Below are 27,324 nucleotides of genomic sequence, written 5' to 3'. Positions count from 1 at the left end.
CAGACTAAATATTGAATACCATGGAAGTGTTTGATTTATGACTGAGTTTGAAAAACACCCCAAAAAAAGATGGTATAATTTTCAAAATGAAGGCAGCTGAAACATTATCAGCTGTTCACCACACATTTTAGAGGTTTCCATCATGAAAACCACTGAATTGTAAATTGATAAGGAAGACATACTGTGCTGAGAGTACATCACACCACTATCTAACCATAAAATTACACCCCCACTTGCCCTACTTGACCATAAATCCCTGCTATCCTATACATTTGAATGTAGACCATTGTGTTATTTCATAAGAGGCATGTTTCCACACCGGTTTATGGTGCTACCCTGCTCGTATAATGTATTGCTCTCTGAATTTGTGTGTGAGTGAGTGTGTGTGTGTGTAGCGTCTTATTCTTGTCCAACATCCAGACTAATAACAGAGTTCTTTGGTTTCTCCCTGCAGCAGGCGGCCAGGTTCCAGCCAGCGCTAGCCTGCCATCTGTCCCCCCTCTCTCCCCTGTGACCCAGAACACAGCCCCCAATATGAGGTGATTCATCTTCTTTTCTCCCTCTCTCTCTCTCTCTCTTACATACACACATGCACGCCACCAAGCACACAGAGTCAGCTTTTTATGTACATAAATAAACACAACCAGCTTGATCGCTCTGCTTGCTTCTTTTCTCCTGTCCTTATATTAAAAAAGTTATTTCACTGATGTTGTGTAATTAAATTTCCTAGATTGTTGCAGAGTTTATGCCAATTGTATTCCCTTACCTCTGCATTTTTTGTGCATCTCCAGTATATCAGAGCGTCTGGAGCATGCTCTGGAGAAGGCAGCACCCCTACTCAGAGAGATCTTTGTGGACTTTGCCCCCTTCCTCTCTCGGACCCTGCTGGGCAGCCATGGGCAAGAGCTCCTCATTGAGGGCACTAGTAAGTGTGAACATCACAGATACAGTTTCTTCAGAAAAGGGGACACATTGACTCACTGCATCCTTGCAAAATCCTCAAGGGTGGTTCATTCTTTTATTGTTTTTCTCATTATAATGCAATAACATATTCATGCTGTTAATCTAATACTGTGATGAGTGCGCTTGGAGCCAGGAGCTGCTGGTCGTGCTGAAGGTTTCTAGGGGTCCGGGTCAGAGGCCAGGCCACTAATAGCAGTGTTTGGGATGTCTGCTGCCACCAAACAAAATGGAAAGTTGATTGATAGCTGCATGGGGGCCTGAAGAGAGGGCAGGGGGAGGTGTGTGCATATTTGTGTGTGTGTATATGTGTGTGTCATATGAAGAGCAACGGAAAAAAGACCAAAGGGTACTCCGGACTCTTCCCGTCTGTGCAGCAGACTCTGGACACTCTAGTGGCCCCCTGCCCTCTGAAAGCCCAGGGCTCACCATTAAGGATCAATGGGACATATGCTGGCCTGGTCGAGGCTGTAATACAAGGCCCAAATATGTATTAGTTTACAGTAACATCATGTCGGCTCATTAGGGCCATCAATACTATCAGTGCCCTGCAGATGGCCCAAGGTTAGGTAATCTGGTACTTGTGGAAACACATATGAGCTACACACAAACACACACGCACGCACCCACAAAGAAGAAAGACTTGTTTATCGTTAAAAGAGCATTTTTAACTGACTCTTTGTGTTTCTTTTTTTTTCCTGCAGGCCTGGTGTGCATGAAGTCCAGCAGCTCAGTGGTGGAGCTCGTCATGCTTCTGTGTTCACAGGCAAGTCTGGCATCTATATCTTCTTCTTGGCCCCTGTCCTCCCGCTCTGATTTATCAGGCTCACCTTGAGTGCAGTAAATCCACAGCGCAGAGTGGACAGTGAGCCGTCCACAGGGCCTTATCTCCCCTCCACACTACCTCGTCTGCCTTTTCCACAATCACCTCGACAACCTCGAGCGAGGGCAGAGAAACCGGAGAGAAGGCATCTCCGGCCGCAAATATTGGTCGGAGGGTCAAGGGTGGTCGACCTGTCCATGTCACCTTTGACCCACGAGCTGGGCCCTTGTGGCCTGGCCAAACTGATGAGGAGGGATAATGTAGATTTGATGGTGCTTTGCATTGATTATCCCTCTCGTCTTTGTTGTCTTGTGGGTGTTTTGTTGCCAAGTTTATTTAGCTTCTGCCGGATTCATGAATACTAATTCAGGGATCATAAGCAGGCGTGGGCCGATCAATGATCTGGGATGTCAATAGATCACTCCAGGAAGGCTGCTTAGCATTAGGAGAAACAAAGCTGCTGAAGACTATTAAATTACTGTGTAGATCAGAATACAGTGATGGTGTACTTTACATTTATGTCGAAATGCGTCTCTTTTTTTTGTATTTATTCAGTCTAGAAGCATTTGTTTTCGTAATGTAACAAACACAAATACATACACACATCATGAGACAAGGACAAAAGATGATAACTCCTCTCCATCCTCTTTTTTGTGTCCTTACCATTTAAAACAGCCCATGAAAAACAAAGATCTCCAATAATACAAAAACACATCTGATTAATGACGCCTCTTTCACCACTGCGCGCCGCTTTTTTATCAGCTTTATTTCCCAAAGAAATAGCGCCTGTCATCTTTCTTTTTTCCCCCTCCATCTTCTCCCCCCCTTTTAACCCCTATCCAGTTTGGTTCCCATTATTCACTTGGCTTCTTCTCTTTAAAAAGGTAATACAGTCAGATTACACATCTGTTTGGATGTCAGTGGCCGTGCATAGATTTGCGCTAGTGGGACACAGGGAGGGAATGTGAGCTCTTTAATGTCCAGAGACGAAGGAATCGCAGGAGTGAGAGCTAGATAGAAAAGCAGAGCGAGAAGAGTGACGGGTTCTAATGCACCTATTTGTCATATCTGTCAGGGTGTTGTTTAATGCTAATCTAATCAAAGGCAGAATCTTGGTGATTGCTGCGCTGCATGGCTCATACCTCGCTTCTCCCTTTGGTCCTGGCCCAAGCTATTTCTTCCTTTCTCTACCCCACCCAATCTGCACAACACACACACAAACACACACACTCGTTCTCAGCGAAGGGACCTGGGATTGGCTAGCATAGTGTTGATTGCTTCAATAAATCATCCAACCAAATTCTCTCACAGCTAATGCAAATGTAATTTTATTGTTGTGTAAAGGGAGAAAGAGAAGCATGGAGGAAGGTGGGGGTGATCGGCTGCTTTCCACTGGGGATAAAAAAAAGAGGGGGAAACAGGGACAGACTTTCCTCTGGGCTAAACTACATGTATAATTATTTGTGTGTTTGTTCTCCTTGTGGGGCAGTGAGAGTGAGCCAGCGCTGTGATTGATGACGTTATTTAGCAAAGTTTGTTGGGCCCTCCGGCACAGGAAGCTCTCAATCTTCACACAGGAAGTGCCTCTGTGGCCATCTTGTAGCTCCTTCGTGCCTTCAAGCCAAACAGCTGAGGGAGTAGATTGAGATGATTTTGATTGATTTTTTTTCTCTCCCCCCCCCATCCAGCCCTACTCCTAAATCGGAGATGCGATGCGATACCATCTCTTGTGAAATTTTAATTAATTTCCCTGTGCTTTGAGATGGAGTGGAGCCGGGGTGAAGGGTCAGGAGGCGAGGGACCACAGAGCAGTTTTTAATCAGGGATGCTATGAAAGTTACATTGGCGGCCACATCAGCTCGGTATTGAGGAGGGGATTGTAAACCGCTGTTTGATAGTGCCCCGTTTTCAAACAACTACAACACTGCTCCCAATTAAAGGACCATTTTGATCAGACATTAACTGTTGGGGTGTCTTTCTGCCTTGTTCTCCGCTTTAATATTGATCCTGGAGGACTGCTGAATATACAAAATGAGGATTAATGATCATCGTATACTGTAGCTCCAACAGAGTACTGCTCATGATGTAAGAGAGAGCTGCCAACTACTGCACATGGACTGTTTTTAATTCAATGGGCTATGTGTAAGCTCTGAAGACTTTTTATTACTTTATTACCAGTTCATCAGCACAGGTTGACGTATTTAGATTGATTTCTGGGATGAAAAAGTCACATTTGAGAAACTGGAACTAGTGATTTTATGTTGTTGACTTTTTTGTTTAAAGCAACTATAAGGAGTTTTTGGCTGGTTATGAAACAGACTGAAATTAAAACTGATACCTCTGTAAGACCTACAAAAAACGGTGGAGGCCATCAGGAAGAACATTGATTCTCCTTTATAGTAGTTATTGTGATGCCTGGGATTGGTGTCAGACGGGGCGAGTGTAGCACACAGCTGAAACAGGCTTTTTGTTTGCATTTACCTTAGTAAAGATCCAGACTGAGTCAGATGTTTGACTGTTTAAAAAAAGCTGGGTGTGAAATTTGTTAGAAAACACTAATTACATGCATTGAACAAGAACAGCAAAGAAATAAGATGCTCCTCAAGGTAGCTTTAAAATATTGAATGGAAAGATAAAGATACCTTTTCGTTTCATGAAAGTCGTCCCGGCTACATTTTTGTTACTTGACTAATTGTTCAAGCTCTACCCAGAATTAGAATTAGAATAGAATAGAATAGAATAAAATTAACTTTATTTGTCCCTAAGTGAAATTCAGTTGTTTTGCAGATAAAATTATAAAAATCACATAAAACAAGTAATTCAGATGTCTGTCAGCTCATCTCCCATTGGTTAGAGAGTTATGAAGCCTAATGGCTGCAGGGACGAATGATTTTCTGTGTCTCTGAGTCCTGCAGCACAGAGAGATGAGCCGTCCACTGCCGCTGTTTCTCTGGTCCACAAAGAAGTTGTGAAGTGAATGATCTGTGTAATTTAGAATGGCCTCTAGCTTCTTCTACATGCATCTCTCTCCCCACCACAGCCCCCAGTGAGTCCAACCTGGTTCCAATCACCATGCCAGCTCTTTTCACTAGTTTGTCCAGTCGCCTCGCATCCTTGTGTTTTATACTGCTTCCCCAGCAGACTGCTGCATATAATAACACACTTGCCACCACAGACTGATAAAACATCTGCAGCATCTTACTGCAGATGTCTAAGGATCTGAGCCTCCTTAAGAAAAAGAGGCAGCTCTGCCCCTTCCTGTAGAGTGCATCTGTGATAAGGGAATTAATTCGTCAGAAATCGTATTATTATAATGCAAACTCCTATTATAAAACAATAATAAGATCACAAGAATGAAAAGAGCAGCATTTTGGTATTTGTTCTTTTTAAAGCGCTTTCTTGACAAGTTCAACCAGTAGTATAAATATAGAACATGGATGTAGTCTTAGTGATGTCATTCATTGGTTTCTAAGGAGGTGTCATGAAGCTCAAAGATGGTGGTCGCTATACCGGAAATGCTAACTGAAACCATATATCAGCTGAACTAGAAACCAGAAAAGGTGAAGTTCAGGCCGTAGCTTAGCCAAGTCGAAATAAGCTCCCACCTCTCAGTCCAATCATCATACTGCTATTTATGCGTAACTCTTCTCTGTAATATAATCAAACCGTAGAGTTTGTTTGTCACGAATGACAGAGCAAGGCAAAGGCAGTTTTTTGTACCGGTTTGTAAACATGTTACATGTCGCTGTAAGAATGAACCCTTCAATATGGGCTCCAATGGAGTTTCCCTTCCTCTTGGAGCCAGCCTCAAGTGGACACTCAAGGAACTGCAGCTTTTGTTTCATTTTTCAGCACTAGAGCATCCTACTTGATGACATGGTTGTCTTTTCTTGGTTAAACTTAGATAGATATGTGATACTTTTGGTGCTAGTAAGAGGATTTGAAGTCACAGCTGAACGTTTGTTATACAGTTGATATCAAGACCTAATATCCCTCCTAGTTTATTGAATGTGACTTCCTCAAATTGGCCTTTGTATATTACATGGAAATAATCTTGGTTTTCTTCTGTGATCCACATTCACAAAGAGTCTTAGATCTAAAGAAGCACTCCTCCTTTGTCCCACATACCTTGACACTTCCACTCTCACACTTGTTTTCTCCCATCTTTGTCTTGTTTACGACCAGCACGCTGTTTCCTGGGTGCACTTCTTGAAGTGGCTTCCACCCAAAACATCTGATTAATAAATGATGCGCTGGGATGAGAGGAAGAGCTCTCCCTTTGCGCTCGCTGCAGTCCGTCCAGCGCTTTGAGAAATCATCTCATCGGTTACTGGACAGTCTGCGATTCGCACAGGCCCATAAATCTCCTCAGTAGCTGCATTTGTGTCCTGTAGATCAGCCATTATTGTCCGGCCCCTCTGTCAGCCCATCCATCCTTCTGCCATTTATCAGAAATGCTTCCTGTACCTGGAGTGGAAGGAGGGGGGGAGAGAGAAGTGGGGTGGAGGGGGCCGCTTTCATGATGGTCAAGCCCAGATAGGATAGACTGCTCCTCTGTACACATCAGCAGGTATACATTATAGATCCACATGTGACACTTACATATTTTACGCTGAAAGTAATGCTCCTCCATTTCGATATTTCTTCTTCTCTTTAACTGTTCAGGTGTCTGATCCACTAAACAAGTGACTCATATTCTTAATCCAGTGTAGTCTGGCAATGTCATGCTACTGCTGTTGTGATAAGCAAATGTTAACATGTTTGCACGCTAATCTAGAATTTTAAACTTGGGAAGAATTACATGCTTAACATTAACATGATATCTTGCCCAAGTTTAGTTAGGTTGCAACAGAAAACATTGGAAAATAAAACCACAACTGGCTGCAATGCTGATAACAAAAATTGGGTCCCTTAACTTAGTGTGGTCACATGACATTTACTGTTATATGATCCTGTGTTCGGTTATTGTTTTGATTGATTGGCTTATTGAACGTAGCTTGCTTGCATATACAGAGCAAACTGAATTTTGTTGAAGGACTGATCCAGATAATCTTTTAATAGTAATTCAATAACAGCAATGTTAACCCGCTAATCCAATGAGCACAAATTATCATATGTTCCCGGCCGGTCCCACCAGAGTTAACCTGTTTAACAGATGGGCACCTCTCACTCCCAGCCAGCGGGGGACAAAGACATTGACTTCCCGAAACACTTGGCTCCTCCTGACCCCTCGACCCTCTGACCTCCAGGTTAGGAAGAAGAGGCGGAGGCATAGAAGTTTAAACCCCTGCAGTCAGGGAGCAAGTCGAGAGTGCATCATCTTAATGCTGCACACAATCGATAGCAGAATCTAAGAAACGACAGAACCAGTTTGAAGCTTCAACAGCACAGTTACCTTAATTTCTTTACTCTTTATAATGGCACTTTTATTTCATGCACCAACATTTAGTTTCCATATATTTTAGTTGTATGTATCAAAGTTGTCTTTTGTTAGTATTTTTCTACTCAGAGTCTATAGCTCGTCTTGTCTTTTTGCTTTTTTATGTTATGGTTTTTTAAAATTGTGACCAGGGGCAGATGCAGGCTTCTTCTGACTAATATGGTTTAATGGCAATGGCTTACTGTCTGCAGAAGTGGCATGAAGTATATGTGTGTAGACAAATTAAAGCTGGGGTTGGTAATCAGATTTAGATACACTTTTTGTTATACTTGTTAAAATAATCTTTACGTCCTGATGGCAATTAATAAATAATGTGTTCTTAAAAAAGAGCGAAGAAAAGCTGCTATCTACAGCCGGAGTAAACCTGGGAAAACACCAACCAATCACCGTTTTTTGGGACCCAAAATTTTAAACCATTCAAATCCCTTCCTGCCGATCTGCCCGCCTCCTGCGCGTACATTTCCCCGGCGTGTACTCCGAGTCTCCGTCTCCTGCCTCTGCTTCCCTTGACTCTACTGTCTGCCCCTCTCGCTCCACCTCGGGCCTGTCCCCTCTGACCCGATGAGGTGCTTTGCTCAGGACTGTAGTCCGGATCAGAGTCTAAAAAGCTCTCACCACGGGGGCTCTGACAAGCAGAAGAATGAATGACATTTAGTAAGTCCTACAGAAATGTAGATGTACTGTAGCGTCTGTCTGGACGCTGTAGGGATGACGAGCCGATTCGTGAACACGTTGAGTTTTAATAACCAGTCACTGTCTGCCGTGGTCACGCCAACCAACAAAACAACAATCAAAGTTTGAATGAAGAACTTCTCCTGCTTGTCTCTCCTCTCTCCCGCTCACACACTCTACACCTCTCCTGATGCCTTCACTGACTGTCAACACTGTAGGAATTAAGAACATCTGCACTGAACAGGTTTAACAAACAGTAGAGCTGTTACAGTATTACATGTGTTAGAACTTTTCTTCCGATATCGTGTCATATGACAGTTGTGAGTACTAACAGCAGCCATATTTATTTGTGTTTTTAACTTTCACTATGATAATGTTTTGGTGAGAACCGGTTTTGAATCAGTCACCATCATATGGTCGCAAGTCAGCGGCGCTCGTGCATGTGAGCGGGGCGTCGTTTTGGAGGAGCTCTGAGGGAGGAGGGGAGGGGTTAGACGGAGTCCTGAGGAAATGCTACATTCAAATTCATGCTAGTTTTCCGAGACTGCCAACCCCAGCTTTAATAGCATTATAACATTTTTTGCATTCACTTATTATATCTGCAATTTGTAAGTATTCTCCACATTAGGTCTTGTAAATGTTAACCATGAATTATCAATTACTTTTAAAAGAAACAAAATGCGTTTTTTATCTCTACCTGATGGAAAGAAAAAAAATGTTAGAGCACTCAATTAATTGCTAACATCCCTAACATCTACTGTAACATATTACATTAAGTATCCAAAAAGTGGCAATTATTTGATAATTATTTGAGGACTTAGAAAGGGGTGGCAACTGGGGTGGCCAGTCAGATTCTAGGGGTGGGTGCACCCTTTGCCGTCCCCTGTATCCGCCTCTGGTCAGGACTTAATTTTGTTCTGCAGCGTCTACTCAAATGTTCATAATTAAAGAAAAACTCCTTTAACCTAAACCTTTGACTAAAAATTGTCCATCTGATAAGAAAGTATTCACAAATTGTGTGTGTATTGTTTATTTTGAAAATCATGTGGCTGTGAGTGACGTTTGTATTGATAAGCAATCATTTATAACATCTGTCAGTGGTCATATTTCTTCTGTCCTGTAAGTGAAGCTTTGATGAATCATGTGCAAACCTTGTTGTATCAACCACTTGTGGAGCTTCAGAGAGGTGAGAGATGTGGCGAGGAATGTGATGAATCCAGGGGACACAAATACTTTCCCCATCATTTTCCTCACAGTCAGACTTGCCCCCCTCTGTGCAGTTAAACAGGCATGCAAGGTTCAAGATCAGTGCAAATCAAAGTGTTATTTTTCCCTCCCTCCCTCCGCTGTTTGCCCTCGCCCCACGTTCTGCTCCAGTGCCCCTTTACAGCCATGCCACGCGGCTCGGTGTCCCCGCCACTGCTCTGTAGTTTGGAGGATAACACCACGCTGTTTATTCTTTGAAAAGGCAACTCTCCTGTGGGATGCAGAGAAAGCACAGCAACACCAACTGGCACTTAATTCTGCATACTCCCTATCGTCGCCAACTATGCAGCCAGAGATGAAGGGCAGCGGGGTGTGTTGTGTTGGAGGAGGTGGGGGTCAAAGGGGGGTTTCCTGTCAGGAAGTGAAGTCTAGCTGAGACGGGAGAATCAGACAGAAGATTTATACAAAGAAAAAGAAAATGTAGTGGCTCTCAATTTGGTTTGTGGCCAGTTTTACTGAGAGATTCCTTCAACTGGCACAAGAAGTTAGTTATTTATGATGTATTCACTGACAGTCTTTTTTTCAAATAACTGAATGTCCCTAACAGAGCCTTCCTGACAGTTACTGTTATTGTAATGTTTTCACCTGACAGGTCCCACGTTATAAGACCTTGGAATGCATTCTTGTGTTTCTCCCCCTGCTATCCTCTCTCAGCCGTCCTGCTGATAAAATCACGGTCTGGCTTCTTCGTTTGGATCAGCCGGAAAATTCACTTCTCTGCATTTTGATCCAGGAAATTTCAATCTTGTCAGACCTGATTATACTACAGAGGCCCAATCAACAAGTTACAGCTGGAAATAGATGAGCCTTCACTTTGACATTTGGCCATTTTGATTGGGCTGTTGATGACTTAAGCTTCCTTAAGTGTACACATAGGTACATACAGGTTCTGATGTTTTGAACAGATTTGTGGCAGGGGTCAGTGAACAGTGTAAAAAAATCATTTCTTCAGATCTTCAGTTACAAGGAGTGGACACAATAAAAGCAAAATGTTGAACATTTTAGAAACATTTAATAATCTGCTAAACATTACAGGATTCATCTGATCTCTGTCTGCAGTCAAGACACTTGAATGTCAAGACACTTTAATGTCACTGCTGAATTTATCTTCTTTTTAATTCGATGAAATGCTATCTATGGATTTAATGTACAGAACTCAAGATTGGTCTCTTTCTGCTGCACCTTTTCCTGATACAGCTGGATACAATTAACAAAACCAAACAAAGCAATCACGAGCTAGCAAGCTCATCATACCTTGATCTGAAGGCTAACATTGCTAAACTGAGATGTCAATAAGGATGAGCGAGACAGCAAAAATATCAAAGCAGGATCTTTTTCATGGCAGAATCAGGATCTTGATTTTAAAGACTATTTTGCAAGTTCCTGACCATTCCATCAAACCAATTCCCCTATTTAAAAAGACTTGTTCGAAAAGAATAAAAGAATATAGACTATTAAGGCCATAGTAACTTTTTGGGTGCATTTAATCCGTGCGTACAATTTGGCCAATCAGTGTCAGGCACAATGGACATTGAACAAAAATGCTGACATGGATTAGACTTCAGCTACATACAGTCTCAGGCTTTTTTTCTTAATTAAAAAATAAACAATGTTTGAAAAGGTAAACAACAACACTCAGGTTAAGTGCACTCTTGCTTAATACTAGCATGAATTTGAATGTAGCATCTCCTCAGGACTCCGTCTAACCCCCCCACCCCTCTGAGCTCCTCCAAAACGGCGCCACCGCTCACATGCACGAGTGCCGCTGCTTCGCGACCATATGATCGTGACTGATTCAAAACCGGTCCTCAGCACATCGTTGGTGTTTTGCACTACGTCAACTCATGTCTCACTCAGGGGTAAGAAAACACCAAAACATCATCTTAGTGAAAGTTAAAAACACAAACAAACATGAAATGTACGCGTAGGAGGCGGGCAGAGCGGCAGGACGGGATTCGATTGGTTTCATAAATTGGATCCTGATGGCAGGGATTGGTTGGTGTTTTCCCAGGTTTACTCCGGCTGTAGATTGCGGCTTCTTCCCCCACTCTTTCATAGGAACACATTATGTATTGATTGCCATCGGGACATAAAGCTCATTTTAACCAGTATAACAAAAAGTGTGTCTAAATTTAACCACCAACCCTGTTTAAGAACAGCTAGCTTATCAAGATAGCATATCAGTCTAATCCCTTCACTTTGTTTCTGAGGCAGCCCTCAGTATGTAACTGTTCATTATAATAATACATGTCTGCTGCTCCCTGCATGAATTTCACTATCTAAATTCATTTACATGGTAATCTAAAATAATGATATTATCAAAAAGTTGGAATCATCAACTACTCAATCTTGAACTCCGACTTCTACATAACCATACAGTGAAGCACCCATACAAACTGAATCTGCTGTTGTAGCTTAATAATGCAGAGGATTCACTTGATGTGGCGGACATTGATTAACCCATGGTCTGCATTAGAGTGCTAGGTCTGTGCATTATGAACAACATTAACATGCATCAATGTATGAGCATAGAAGGGTAGGGGATGACAACAAAATGGAGATACTATGATCTCTGAATTTGCAGATTGTGGACACATTCTAATCCTTCATGATCTAATATGGTCCTATCGTACACCCCTAATGGTAGATACAATCAAACACACTTTCAAAGGTAAAGTTTTTATGGACCAACATATTAACTATAATATTAAAACATGATTTGATTCAATTATCCTAAACTATACTGGATTATCACTATGATTCAGTTCGATTGTAATTTCATTAATATACATGTTCATAAAGACAAACATTTAGCAATTATTTTACTCAACTTTCTCTATACCTGACATTAAATCTGTCATCTCAAAGAGAGGGCTTGAAATTACAATTTAACTTTCAGCTGTAAAGACTTAGACATCCACCCTTCTCTCACTGACAGAGACACCCTCAGACAGTGATGAGTTTGGTGAACTTGAAGAAAGTTAAAAGACATCTGTTCATGTAGCATTGTGTGGGATCAGTCTTTATAGCTCTTAGCAAGGCTTTGGTTTTCAGTAATACCTTGTGCATTCTAAGAACTTTCTGTATCGTCTTCACCCTTAGAGTAAAAATACATAAATAAGCAAGAATCTATTCATGAGAATACTTTTGACCATGGTTTTGGTTTCATTTCTCTTCTAGAGTTGAACATGTGTTCATATTGGAACTCAAACAGCTGCACAATGTTTAAACATTTGTCTGCTCCTACATCATAAAAACAGGCGTGACATTAAACTGGATGAACCAAGCTGCCAGATTTGTTACAAGATTAGTGTTAAAAAATAACTCCTCTGAAAGGAGTCTGTTTTTTTAATGATTCACTCAAACTCACTCTTCATGCACCGCTCCAGTGTTCTGCATGTGTTTTGCTTTGTCTGTTTGGTGCTCAGGGAGGTTTAGGTCTGGATTTTTCTCTCTGTTAGTGCAGCTTCGAAAGTGTGAGTGCATGAAGCTGCAGGAGACCTCGCAGTGTAAATATTTGGACATCCGTAAATATTCCCTCAGTTGTGAATTTGATCACGCAAACACCAATAAGAGAGTCTGTTTTTCTTTTGGGTAGATTTAATCTGAGCATGAGCATGGCCGGTTGGGAACTAGAGGGGACATACCGGTGTTTTTTATCCACACAGATCCAGGAGCGTCTACTTTTACAGAAATCAGTCAGAAAAACAACACTGAATAAAATGTTAGACTGTTTATGGGGACACACATTTTTTGCTGTGTTTTCTTAACTCATCTCAACATGTGGGATCTATTTTAAGTCATCGTTAATCTGAGATTGCTGCTCAAAAATTTTCACCACACAACCTCAGACAACTATTTCATTGTCCATCCTTTTTGTGTTTGCAAATGCACAAAGGTTTAATAAAAACATCACACCAAATGTCCACCTGTTTTCAAAGGTCAAAGTAACCTGTACTTAACAGCAGACACTGACAGAGTTTCCATATATTTGTCTTCATGCAGTCTTCTTCTGTCGCTGTCCTCCTCTACACGCCACTGTTTTTTTATTTATCTCAACAATCAGTAGCTCTCCCTCTCTTTAATTTTGCTCCTGCTTCTCTGCCACATTTGACACATGGATTTATGCCTTCATCGTCTCATCTGAAGTCGTATTCCCACAGCCTTTCAAATCAACAAATACTTGTGATTATGAGTGATGCCACAGAAAAGCACGAGTGACTTATTTATTATTTCAGGAGAGCGCCGACATTTCTCTCTTCTGTGTTGGAAAATGTTTTCCTTGTGTTGTGGCCGGCCTGATGTTTGAAAGGTGATTTGGCTCAGGAGGTCTGTGTTTTCTCACCGCTCCTCGTGGTATATTTAGTTGTTGATTATGGATAATCAGCTGTAATGACGGAAGTGCATGGCATGTGTGTTTAAACTCAATGCCATCGTCATTGAGCGCAGACCAAAACAGAGCTGTCTTATTAACTTCAGACGGAGACGGGCGTTTCCGTGAATAAACTCAAACTTTCATTCACAAGCAAAACGAAACAAAACACCTAGCTTTACAAAACGCTGGAACATTTCCAATCAGGATCAAAGCATGGTCCTTCAGCTCTGTCCTATCATCTGTTTGGGGGTCAGGTTAAAGGTCAGGGGTCACAAATGGCTGCTTGTATCTCCTCATCAGGAGAGCTGTGGTCATGGCCCCCGTTTGCGGTCGTAAAAGCTGTGACACCGCTGACCAGGGCAGCCAAAATCCAATATTCTATCACTGACCTGTCCCTGTTTCCTTTTTGTCACCGGGAGATGTCCCTCAGATCAGGGTCATTGCTTTTTTAATTCAACTAGAGGAGCCATAATGACACCATTAGTCTTGCTATCACCTTTGTCTGCGTCCAAGAAATGCCAATGGGCCTCTGCGCCACTTCGTCAAACCTAATTTAAGACTGAAACTGAAGCTGCAGTTTGGTGATAGTCTCCTCTTTATTTCTGCTGAAGAAGCTGTTTATGTTTACAGTTTGAAGAATCTAAGGAAGAAGTGTTTTAAAGAAACCCCATAAAGGGAATTTAATGTCACTGCTTTTCTGGTTCTCCAGAGAGCCCGGCTCTATTTACGGCCTCACTTCCTGTGGTGTTTATTTGAAATCCAGCTCGCTCAGTCTAGCCCAGGCTGGAATATCCCCACGGCCACAGGCTAACACTCATGGATAATGTCCTTCAACTACAGTCTCAGTTAAACTAGAGGGCCTCAAGGCTGCTCTCACACACTTCCTCTAAAGCCAAACTCAGCCGCAAAAACCCTTCTGCCAGTACTCAAGTCCAAGCCCAGACTTTTATTCCCTCTGTGCCCTCTTTATTTGGAATGTATTGTAAACACGGTCAATGCCAATATGATCCTGCAGGATGGAAAACAGTTTTGAATTGAGGTTAAGTGTTAGCTTGTTGTCTGTATGACGTGCAGTTGGTCGCAGAGTGATCAAACGCAGGCGTTTCACAAGAATGGTTTCTTTTGGCTGTGTGTGATTGCTTCTGATGGTTTTACTTTTGTTGTTCTGACAGGGGGAAAGCTGTATGGTTTTCAAAGTCATCACATATGTACAAATATGTTTGGTAAAATGAGCTTTTTCCTTCCTCCTTGTAGCGCTGATATCCTCGTCCCTGTGGGATCTCTAGGTTTACTGAAAGGCCGGTCTCTATATAAACACACAGTTTCCTTTATCAACTCAAGACGTGATGACAGCAAAGTTAAAGAAACAGAAAGTTTCTGCTTGGATGAGCATTTTGGACGTTAAATTAATTAGCTCATTTTAAATCAGCTGTTTCAGGCCCTTTTGTTACAGTGAGTTTTTTTTTGCGTTAAATCTGTATTAATATTATTTTTTAAATTACTTTTGAAATCAAAGCAACATAATCTGGAATCTGTGTCCGTCAAAGCTTTAAGTTTTGGTTCTTTTGGTGTCTAACTTGAGGTTTTTTGTGCATATTTCTCCGTGTCCCCCGAGAGGAAGAAGGGGAAAAAGCGCTGCGAGGTTCAGACAGGCCCCATGACCTTGTTGCTTTATTATTCTTTTGACGGTTGTGTTGAAGGTGTTGAAATATTGAACCGAACATGAGAGATGATGACCGCCGAGTTTCCTCTCTCTCGTTGTCCCTTCCGAGTTGAGGATTTAAAGTCGCGCACGGCTGCGGCGGGCTTGTTTAGACTGACACCTTGAACCATAACGCAAGTCAAAGAGGAGGAAATTTGTGTATTTACCCGTGATAAATGCACTCAGGACACAGCTCGTTCCCTCCTCTCCACTAGGTTCCCTCTGTATGTGAGTGAACAAAGCAGCCTGTAGACCGTTTCAGATGGTGGTCCATTAGGTATCAAGAACCTGTGACGTAAAGATGGAGCTGTATGTATCATTCAGTCATAAAAAACCAGCTTGATACATAGTCAGTTTGAAATTAAGAAAAGATTAACTTGGTGTAATAAAGTTATTATAACAAGTTATTTTGACTTCCTGATGAAGCCAGGACACACATACACATTTTATTTGAATGATAAGAGACAGATTTATCATACTTGTTTATCTAGAAAAATGTGTAGACTAATTCTTGCCTATATATAATTTTTTGTATGATTGGGCAGGACTTTAGCTACAGTTATTAATAATAATTTGGTGTATATGGTTTATTTATATGAACATGAAATGGCATGATTTCACTAGTTTTATCTGTTCTTAGTCTTTTTCACCTCTCTTCTCTATTCCTCTTTTTTTCATGTTTTCTAGTACATGAACTATTGTTAATACATATGTATATTTTTTACAATAAGAACTCAAACATTTTCTTTCTTTCATTTATGTACAACTTAACATTATGTTACTCCTTAACAAAATGTACTGAACATGAAAATACACACAAAGTAAACAAAAAAAAAAACAAGATTTACACGAGTTAAAAAAACGGGTTCATCTATTGATTAATGATTAGTCTGCATATACGTATCACACTACAAGTTTGTATAGCCTACATTTATATGTAAAATACATCAAATTTTAAGATTTTATTCAAGTGATGTAAAAAAATAATTATGCAAATTTGCTTTTCTGTTTTATATTTCTGCAAAGGGACATTTTTTGATTGTTTTGAATGAATGAATGAAAAGGATGGGTGTAGGGATTTTTTCAAGGCTTTTTTTTTCACAATTCTCCAACTTCTTTTTTTTTTTTAAATATAATGGTAAATTAAACATTAGAATGCAAGAAAATGTCATAGAAAATACAAGAAAACTATCCTCACTGACAAATTAACTCCCTCATCATTAAACCTCTGTTTTGGTTACTTTGAGAAATGTAACATCACACAGGAAGTGCTATCACATTTACTCCAGAGATAGTGGAGAATACGATGCAGTAAATGGCTGTGGGTAGAAATCAAACCTGGGCTTTCCACTTTGAGGACTACAGCCTCTGAACCTGGGACACATGAGTTAACCGCTGAGGTTAACTGGCTCTCCGATAATGTGATATGAGATGAACTGGACCATTTGTAAAAATTTGCTCTATGACTTTAGTATTTTCAGTAATTAATCATTGTTGTTATTTGTGTTTGTTTGCAGGAGTGGCAGAACTCCATCCAGAAGAACGCAGGTCTCGCCTTTATCGAGCTGGTCAACGAAGGCAGGTGGGTAACTCTCACTGTCCCCACTCTCACTCTCACTCTCACTCTCTCTCTCTCTCTCTCTTTGAAGCAGCACTTCTTCATTATCTCCCAAACCTATACCCATCAGCCACTTTTCAATTTCGCCATCCCCTGGATCACATCACAGCCCCTCAGGCCCTTAAGATCCCTCAGGTCCTCGTGATGGGGTTGGCTATTCAGGACTCTGGGAAAAAAAAAACAATCAATGATCAGAGGAGTGAAGAGGAGCTGGGGAGAGTGAGGGCAGAGCTCCTTTAGTTCAAGGCTCTGTTCAATACCTGCTCATCCCAGAGGGATTTGGGAAGAGGAGAGAGGTTAGGTAGGAGGTGACAGGGCCTCTGATCGCTGGCTCTCCTGTGACACTCGGGAAATCGCTCCTGATTTCTAAGTGTCCATCTGTCAGAAAATGTCTATCTGGTGTGAGCTGTGATCCGCCTGTTATCATCTCTTCTATCTGCTGCTGTCTTTTGTCTTTAGTCAACTGTCCCAAATTTAACGTGGTGATCCCTAAAGTAACTCTTTAATTATATCACTTTGCTGTTTTGTTTCTGTTCTTTTAATGACAGTATTTTCACACGTGGGCACATTTCTAAGTACCAAAAGTTTGTTTTGTCCCCATGTACAGTTTAAAGCAAGAGCACCAGAAAGAGGGGTTGTGATTAGGGTTAGGGTTGTGATTAGGGTTAGGGTTGTGTTTAGGGTTAGGGTTGGGTTTAGGGTTTGGGTTGTGATTAGGGTTAGGGTTGGGTTTAGGGTTAGGGTTGTGATTAGGGTTAGGGTTGTGATTAGGGTTAGGGTTGTGTTTAGGGTTAGGTTTGTGATGAGGTTAGGGTTGTAATTAGGGTTAGGGTTGTGGTTAGGGTTAGGGTTGTGATTAGAGTTAGGGTTGTGTTTAGGGTTGTGTTTAGGGTTGGGGTTAGGGTTATGATTAGGGTTAGGGTTAGGGTTGTGATTATGGTTAGGGTTAGGGTTATGATTTGTGTTGAAAACCCTTTTACGTACGGTGTTTCTATGAGAAGCCTTATAATGCCCAATTGTGTTAATTTCTTCTGTAACATAATCATTCTCACCCTGATCCTAGGGTTATGATTAGGGTTAGGGTTGTGATTAGGGTTAGGGTTGGTGTTAGGGTTAGGGTTGTGATTAGGGTTAGGGTTGGGGTTAGGGTTAGGGTTGGTGTTAGGGTTAGGGTTGTGATTAGGGTTAGGGTTGTGATTAGGGTTAGGGTTGGGTTTAGGGTTAGGGTTGTGATTAGGGTTAGGGTTGTGATTAGGGTTAGGGTTGTGATTAGGGTTAGGGTTGGGTTTAGGGTAAGGGTTGTGATTAGGGTTAGGGTTGTGATTAGGGTTAGGGTTGTGTTTAGGGTTAGGGTTGTGTTTAGGGTTTGGGTTGTGATTAGGGTTAGGGTTGGGTTTAGGGTTAGGGTTGTGATTAGGGTTAGGGTTGTGTTTAGGGTTAGGTTTGTTATGAGGTTAGGGTTAGGGTTAGGGTTGTGGTTAGGGTTAGGGTTGTGATTAGGGTTAGGGTTGTGTTTAGGGTTGTGTTTAGGGTTGGGGTTAGGGTTATGATTAGGGTTAGGGTTAGGGTTGTGATTATGGTTAGGGTTAGGGTTATGATTAGGGGTGGGGTTAGGGTCAGGGTTAGGGTTGTGGTTAGGGTTAGGGTTAGGGTTGGGGTTAGGGTTATGATTGGGGTTAGGGTTGGGTTTAGGGTTAGGGTTGTGATTAGGGTTAGGGTTAGGGTTGTGATTAGGGTTGGGGCTAGGGTTGGGGTTAGGGTTGTGATTAGGGTTAGGGTTGGGGTTAGGATTAGGGTTAGGGTTAGGGTTATGATTAGGGTTAGGGTTAGGATTAGGATTAGGGTTAGGGTTAGGATTAGGGTTAGGATTAGGATTAGGATTAGGGTTAGGATTAGGATTAGGGTTAGGGTTAGGATTAGGGTTAGGGTTAGGATTAGGGTTAGGGTTGGTGTTAGGGTTAGGGTTGTGATTAGGGTTAGGGTTGGGGTTAGGGTTAGGGTTGGTGTTAGGGTTAGGGTTGGGTTATGATTTGTGTTGAAAACCCTTTTACGTACGGTGTTTCTATGAGAAGCCTTATAATGCCCAATTGTGTTAATTTCTTCTGTAACATAATCATTCTCACCCTGATCCTAGGGTTATGATTAGGGTTAGGGTTGTGATTAGGGTTAGGGTTGGTGTTAGGGTTAGGGTTGTGATTAGGGTTAGGGTTGGGGTTAGGGTTAGGGTTGGTGTTAGGGTTAGGGTTGTGATTAGGGTTAGGGTTGTGATTAGGGTTAGGGTTGGGTTTAGGGTTAGGGTTGTGATTAGGGTTAGGGTTGTGATTAGGGTTAGGGTTGTGATTAGGGTTAGGGTTGGGTTTAGGGTAAGGGTTGTGATTAGGGTTAGGGTTGTGATTAGGGTTAGGGTTGTGTTTAGGGTTAGGGTTGTGTTTAGGGTTTGGGTTGTGATTAGGGTTAGGGTTGGGTTTAGGGTTAGGGTTGTGATTAGGGTTAGGGTTGTGATTAGGGTTAGGGTTGTGTTTAGGGTTAGGTTTGTTATGAGGTTAGGGTTAGGGTTAGGGTTGTGGTTAGGGTTAGGGTTGTGATTAGGGTTAGGGTTGTGTTTAGGGTTGTGTTTAGGGTTGGGGTTAGGGTTATGATTAGGGTTAGGGTTAGGGTTGTGATTATGGTTAGGGTTAGGGTTATGATTAGGGGTGGGGTTAGGGTCAGGGTTAGGGTTGTGGTTAGGGTTAGGGTTAGGGTTGGGGTTAGGGTTATGATTGGGGTTAGGGTTGGGTTTAGGGTTAGGGTTGTGATTAGGGTTAGGGTTAGGGTTGTGATTAGGGTTGGGGCTAGGGTTGGGGTTAGGGTTGTGATTAGGGTTAGGGTTGGGGTTAGGATTAGGGTTAGGGTTAGGGTTATGATTAGGGTTAGGGTTAGGATTAGGATTAGGGTTAGGGTTAGGATTAGGGTTAGGATTAGGATTAGGATTAGGGTTAGGATTAGGATTAGGGTTAGGGTTAGGATTAGGGTTAGGGTTAGGATTAGGGTTAGGGTTGGTGTTAGGGTTAGGGTTGTGATTAGGGTTAGGGTTGGGGTTAGGGTTAGGGTTGGTGTTAGGGTTAGGGTTGTGATTAGGGTTAGGGTTGTGATTAGGGTTAGGGTTGGGTTTAGGGTTAGGGTTGTGATTAGGGTTAGGGTTGTGATTAGGGTTAGGGTTGTGATTAGGGTTAGGGTTGGGTTTAGGGTAAGGGTTGTGATTAGGGTTAGGGTTGTGATTAGGGTTAGGGTTGTGTTTAGGGTTAGGGTTGCGTTTAGGGTTTGGGTTGTGATTAGGGTTAGGGTTGGGTTTAGGGTTAGGGTTGTGATTAGGGTTAGGGTTGTGATTAGGGTTAGGGTTGTGTTTAGGGTTAGGTTTGTTATGAGGTTAGGGTTAGGGTTAGGGTTGTGGTTAGGGTTAGGGTTGTGATTAGGGTTAGGGTTGTGTTTAGGGTTGTGTTTAGGGTTGGGGTTAGGGTTATGATTAGGGTTAGGGTTAGGGTTGTGATTATGGTTAGGGTTAGGGTTATGATTAGGGGTGGGGTTAGGGTTGGGGTTAGGGTTGTGATTAGGGTTAGGGTTGGGGTTAGGATTAGGGTTAGGGTTAGGGTTATGATTAGGGTTAGGGTTAGGATTAGGGTTAGGGTTAGGGTTAGGGTTGGGGTTAGGGTTATGATTGGGGTTAGGGTTGGGTTTAGGGTTAGGGTTGTGATTAGGGTTAGGGTTAGGGTTGTGATTAGGGTTGGGGCTAGGGTTGGGGTTAGGGTTGTGATTAGGGTTAGGGTTGGGGTTAGGATTAGGGTTAGGATTAGGATTATGATTAGGGTTAGGGTTAGGATTAGGATTAGGGTTAGGGTTAGGGTTAGGGTTGGGGTTAGGGTTATGATTGGGGTTAGGGTTGGGTTTAGGGTTAGGGTTGTGATTAGGGTTAGGGTTAGGGTTGTGATTAGGGTTGGGGCTAGGGTTGGGGTTAGGGTTGTGATTAGGGTTAGGGTTGGGGTTAGGATTAGGGTTAGGGTTAGGGTTATGATTAGGGTTAGGGTTAGGATTAGGATTAGGGTTAGGGTTAGGATTAGGGTTAGGATTAGGATTAGGATTAGGGTTAGGATTAGGATTAGGGTTAGGGTTAGGATTAGGGTTAGGGTTAGGATTAGGGTATGGTTTAGAACCAGAACTAAATTTAAGCATACAGAACCAGAACCAAACTCATGCAAACAGAACCAGAATCAAACTCAACCAGAATCAAACTCAACCAGAACTGAACCAGAACTGAACCAGAACCAAACCAGAACCAAACCAGAACTGAACCAGAACCGAACCAGAATTCTACCAGACCCGAACCAGAACCGAACCAGAACCGAACCAGGAGTGAACCAGAACCAAACCGGAACCAAACCGAACCGAACCAGAACCGAACCAGAACCATACCAGAACCGAACCAGAACCGAACCAGAACTGAACCAGAACCGAACCGGAACCGAACCGGAACCGAACCGAACCAGAACCATACCAGAACCGAATCAGAACCAAACCAGAACCGAACCAGAACTGAACCAGACGTGGATCAGAATCGAACCAGAACATAACCGAACCAGAACCGAACCAGAACCGAACCAGAACCGAACCAGAACTGAACCATAACCAGAACCAGAACCGAACCAGAACCAAACTCAAGCAAACAGAACCAGAACCAACTCAGGTAAACCGAACCAGAACCAAACTCGAGCAAACGGAACCAGAACCAGAACCAAACTCAAGCAAAAAGAACCAGAACCAAACTCAAGCAAACATTATTAACGTCCTCAGGTTGGCATTGAGTAAAATCAGTTGCCTCAGCTTGGATGGGCTGATCCAATTTCTCTCAGTGAGTATTTGCCCGGTCTTTAAGAAGACTCTCTCTGAAGGAACCGATGAAGCCAGGATACACAGCCTCCCCTCCATCACCTGTATCCTATATCCTCACATATGATTGGCCGCATGGCCGCCATGCTGACCAATCAAAACAAAGTTCTGCTGTGAGCAGAGCTGGGGCTGAGCACTGAGAGAGCTAAGCAGCGAAAGGAAAAAGCTGGGAGCCGGCTCTCTCTTGATGCGAGCCGGCTCTTCTGATTCATTATAAAGCATCGGCTCTCAGAGCCGCAGCTTTTGATCATGACACATCACTAATGTGCTTAATCTGTGTTACAATTATGAGGGGGCCATAGACAATTTTCTCACCTGTAAGGGGTCCCTGACTCCAAAAAGTTTCAGAACCCCTGAAACAAACGGAACAAAAAGAGCGACACAGCTGCACAGAAACTCCACGTTGTAGACATCGCTGATCATAATAGACATCGCCATGCATGAAGACAGTTTACATTTTTGAAATCTCTGAGAGATCTTCAAATACAGAGTGCGTCTTTACACCGGTAAGATTTTTTCAGAGTTTATGGTAACTCAAATAAAAAAACAAAATTTGCTTTGTTTTATATCGACCACTTAGCAGGATGAATATCATGATTAAGCAGGTATATTTTGAGTCTGAGTTGAGTTGAGAAACATTTGTGGCCATTTTTGTCATTCAGTTCTATTTAGGTCATTATTGCACTGATCCTCTGATCATTATTATTATTTAATTATTTCAGGAAGACAGCTTCCTGATTCCTTTGGAGGTTATTTTCTTTTTTTCTTAGCTCATTTTATTTTTTTTGAGAAAAGAGAAAGCTGAGATGTTGCCCATCATTGTTACTTGGTTGCACTAATAAAGTGAAGTGCTGTACATCTGTGGTTGCATTATTCTATTATCAAATTGCCATCATTTTTAAGTATGTAAGAGAGGATTTCATTGATAGTCATAGACTACACGTCTTTCAATGTAGACTTCCACTGAGAGGAACATATTAGACTATTTAGGAACTAAATTAGGAACTAAATTTAGACGGTCATACCAGCTTGATCATCAATGAAAATGTCCTGGAAAATGATCTCTGGAAAAGAGTGGGAACCCTGGCGGGGCCTCGACAGGGCCATAGAGGCTACAGAGGCCCCAGCACCTCCGCTCCCCTGCTGCCCTGTGCTGAAACAGCAGGCTTAGGTTACAGTCATCCCACTGCCCCCCCAAAAAACCCTAACCCCCCCCCCCCTCTACAGTCAGTCCCAGCATGCCCCATCCCTCCTCTCTGGCCTCTAGTCTGTTATTGTTCCACTTTGCACAGTCCTGACCTTTAGTGCTGTAGAGAGGTTCCTTCAACCTACTCACACACACACACACACACACACACATACACACGCGCGCACACACACACACACACACACACACACACACACACACACACACACACACACACACACACACACACACACACACACACACACATAACATGCATGTTTCATTAACTGATAAGCAGAGGGAGGAAGACTACATATGTAGCAACATGTGCACAGATCCTCCCTCTTGTCAGATGCATATCATTAACAAATCAATTAGCACCTGCACCCCAGTGAAAGGCTTGATCTGCTTTGGTTTTTGTTTTCAAATCAGATTTTCTGCTGATTTGACACGCTTCTTTTTCAGCATTTTATGGATATTACATGGCTGTTCCTTCTCCTGGTTCCTAGATATGCCAGTGTTGAACAGATGTTTTAGATACTCTGGAGCTCAACATTTTACGATACTGCCAAGTATTTGCCTGACATTTTTCCCTCCAGGACTGAAGTCATTTGACATCCATTTACCTAAGAATCATGAGATTATTGTCCCATTAATAAAAGGTTTTAAAGACATTTAAAACATGCCGTTCACAAGTGGGCTGATGTCCATCTGTCCTCTTCCAACAGACTGCTGAGTCACACCATGAAGGACCACCTGGTTCGGGTGGCTAATGAAGCTGAATTCATCCTCAGCAGACAGAGAGCTGAAGACATCCACAAACATGCAGAGTTTGAGGTAAGTTGCTGGTGGTAACAGAGGAGGGGGGAAGAGGGTGGCGATATGTAGCGTTGGAGCGTGCAAGGGGGGGTTTAAGTTATATTTTTTGGGCTTTTACACCTTTATTGATAGAGGGAAAAGACAGTGAATAGTGTAGGAAACTGGGAGAGAGTGGGGGAATGACATGCGGGAAAGGAGCCACAGGCTGGATTTGAACCCGGGCCGCCCACTACATGGGCACGCAAATTAACCAGTAGGCCAGGTTTGCACCAGCATTGTGGGTTTTAGCTCTTGCTTTTCCACATTCCTGTAAGGCGATGTGAAATCACATACTGGGACATCAATATTACGCTGTTTCAGGATGCACTGTGTAAGTACAAAGGCTTAATGATGGCGATACTCAGTTCTTGTGCTGTTGCAGCATTGCAGTGTGTAAAAGGCTAATGAAATGCTACTCATAGCATAAATCTGTTATATTTCAACAACAACAACAAAAATGATGAAGGTACAGTGTGCAGAATTTAGCTGAACAGACTTGGTAGAAATGAAATATTGTATCCATAAGTATGTTTAAATTAGTGTAAAATCTCGTGTATATATAAAAAGAAATTGTTTTTGTTAGCTTAGAATGTGCTTCTTATACCGACACAAGGAGCAAGTCCCCTTCCACAGAGGCTGCCTTTTTGCACTGCCATGTTTCTGCAATAGAACAGAATGAGCAAACCAGTAAGGGCCTTACGCGTTATTGTATTTATTGACTGATTGCACGAAATGCACAAGCTGGAAGAAGAAGGAGAGGAAGGAGAAGAGAGTTGTTGTTTTGCACTGAAGAAATTGTATTGCTAGGAGATTTTGATCGCTAAAACTTGACAAATAGAGGGTCACACTTATCACGCATCACAGGAGCTTCTTGTCCTCGAAGGCCACTGTTGCTTCTGGAATTTCACCAATGTGAGGAGTGAGCAAGGGAGTGTTACAGCCTCAAATTTGACCGCTAGATATGGCTAAATATCCCTGTTTCTACACACTGCCTTTAAATGTTGTTTCTCTGAAGCGGTTTTGATAAAGCTAATTGCAGTCACAGTTTACACTGGTCAAGTAATGGGATAACTTAGAAAGTTTTCTAAAGTAATGTCAATAATAATAACAATGATAAATTGTATTTATATAGCCCCTTTTAAAAACATGTTTACAAAGTGCTTTACAGAGTGCAAGACATAGCGAGATAAAATACAAAAGCACATGACAAAGGTAAGGACAGCTAAATAGAGTTAAGTAAAAGACAATAATAAAAACCATGCAGAAATTAAAAAGTCAGTGATGAGCTAAGAAGTAAAAGCACATTTAAAAAAGTGTGTTTTTAATTTTAAAAAGATTTAAAAGAGGACAAGGATGTGGCTTGCCTGATCTCCTCCAGCAGGTCATTCCAGAGTGACGGGGCCCTGACTGCAAACGCCCGGTCGCCTCTGGTTTTTAACTTCGCCCTTGGAAGTTCCAAGAGGGACCTGCCGGAGGATCTCAGGCAGCACTTTGGGACATGCATTTTAAGGCATTCACATAGGTACTCAGGGGCCAGTCCATTTATTGCTTTAAAAGTGAGAGTTAAAATCTTAAAATCAATTCTAAAACCCACAGGCAACCAGTGAAGGGAGGCTAAAGTGGGTGTGCTGTGTTTTGAAAGGTTGTGTTTGCTTAAGCAGGTGTAGAGTGAGTTACAATAATCTAATCGGGAAGTGATGGGTGCATCGATGACAATTTCTAGGTTATGGTGTGAAAGGAAGGGCCTTGGTAAAAACAAGACTGAACTGTGGTTTTGATATGTTGGTTGAAGTTAAGGTCTTTATCAAAGGTGATGCCAAGATTCTTGCAGTAGGGGGTGACAGGAGAACCAAGCTGAAGTGAGGAGAGAATCTGTGATGAGTGTGGACCTATGAGCATGATTTCGGATTTGTCTGTGTTGAGTTGGAGGACACCAGTAGACACCAGTATCATTGTTAGCCAGATGTGAGTGACCTATCAGCCTGATCAGTATTTATCAATAGTAGAGAATCTTTAAAGCTACTGTCAGAAAGTTGTCAGGTTTGTGTCGTTTATGGCGCTCCCTGTGGTTAAAGTGGTATGATGATCTCAGCTGATTTTGTCCTTTACATTTGAAAGAAGATTTTTTTTGTAGACCCTTTTCAAAAAAATGTCATGGCTTTAAAAATAAAGCAGTTTGGCAGGATGTTGTTAATCACTTCATGACACCTACCCCATGACAGAGTTTCAGGCTTTGAAAATAAATCTATTGAAATTATAATTTTTTTCACTGATGAACTTTTTTGCTTTAGTGGGTCACAAAGAGGCATTACTTTTTATTTCAGTTAGTTTCGTAACCAGTAAAAATTCTTTATAGGAGCTTTAATGAGGAAAAACAGAGGATTTTAACTTTGATGCTGGCCTTTTAAAAAGCCCTTTAAGATCAAGCAGGTGAAAGATTCTAGTCAGACAGAAGAGAAAATATTAACCATGTGTAATATATCTGTCATATTTCCTTCTGTGATATCCACAGGAACTTGAGGCTCGCAAAGCTCAGACAGTAAAATTCACTTGTAGCTTTGGGCTCCTCGCAATAAGACTCCTCTGATAGAAAGGTTTAATAGTTTGATGAAACAGTCAGCGAGAGTGTAGAGGAGCTGATCCAATGACTACTTAAAGCTTGTCCATTAAGTTTTAATATCTGTCGAAGCAAACCTGGAGGATAAATGTTTACTTTTCACACACACAAACACACCGGCGTACGCACACTCTGAAGTAGTTTGAGGTCGGGGATCGTGCTTGACAGATTTCACTAACCAAACATTGTATAGTGTTAATTTATTCCCGGGCCTCCGTCTAACTGCAGGCTCTTCCCTAAAACATAACTTCTCCCCCCTCCTCTTCCCACCGCTTCTCCTCACAAACGTTGCCATTCACGCATAGCTGGGCCGACTCTATCCTGACCCATGGGCATCCTTCTCTGCCTCACCCCCGGTCCAACTCTGCTGAACTCCCATTCCTCTGCTTTCTAGATCTCACCAAAAATCATTTCCTGTCCTGCGGAGATCCTGTCCACTATACTCCCTCTGGGGGTGTATTTTGCCAGTGACAGGAATATGGCATTCTCCCCTCTCTTCCCCTCCCTCAGTCATTTCTCAGCACTAAAAGCTGCAGACGGACCTGAGAGGTGCAGGCCTGAAGGGCTGCCTGTATCTGATCCCACCACCTCCAGCCCCAAAGCCCCTCCTTCATCCTCACTTTGCAATAAAACGTGATGCTTTTTTTTGAAGGTTCATGGAACGGTCTCTCTTACATTCGGGTAGAGAGAAATCCCTGAAGAGTGTTGAAAGTCACTCTTACACATCAGAGTTTTATCTGTGATTGCTATGTTTTGCTCTTTCTTGGATGGGTTCTGTTTCTCTGTTATTGGCCCCATGTATTAGAGAGCCGTCTGCTACAAATGTCATCCTCACTTCTCTATCTGACATGATCTCACCTTAGTATTATCAACACAGACTTGCAGAG

The 27,324-nt window shown here is 42.2% G+C and overlaps 1 protein-coding gene across 4 annotated transcripts in view; it reads left to right on the top strand.

Moving 5' to 3' along the window:
• Nucleotides 1–27,324, top strand: part of lrba (LPS responsive beige-like anchor protein) — a 231,454-nt gene that overhangs the window by 89,452 nt on the left and 114,678 nt on the right. For all 4 annotated transcript variants that reach the window (XM_034687798.1, XM_034687799.1, XM_034687797.1 and 1 more), the window contains exons 31-35: nt 455–539; nt 792–925; nt 1,665–1,726; nt 16,756–16,820; nt 23,691–23,799. In XM_034687798.1, coding sequence (XP_034543689.1) covers nt 455–539; nt 792–925; nt 1,665–1,726; nt 16,756–16,820; nt 23,691–23,799 — 455 coding nt within the window. The remainder of the gene's footprint in view (nt 1–454; nt 540–791; nt 926–1,664; nt 1,727–16,755; nt 16,821–23,690; nt 23,800–27,324) is intronic.

This window comes from Notolabrus celidotus, chromosome 7 (assembly GCF_009762535.1).
Source record: "Notolabrus celidotus isolate fNotCel1 chromosome 7, fNotCel1.pri, whole genome shotgun sequence".
NCBI lineage: Eukaryota > Metazoa > Chordata > Actinopteri > Labriformes > Labridae > Notolabrus > Notolabrus celidotus.
Note: the sequence above shows the minus strand (reverse complement) of the source record. Positions and strands in the feature narration are given on the sequence as shown.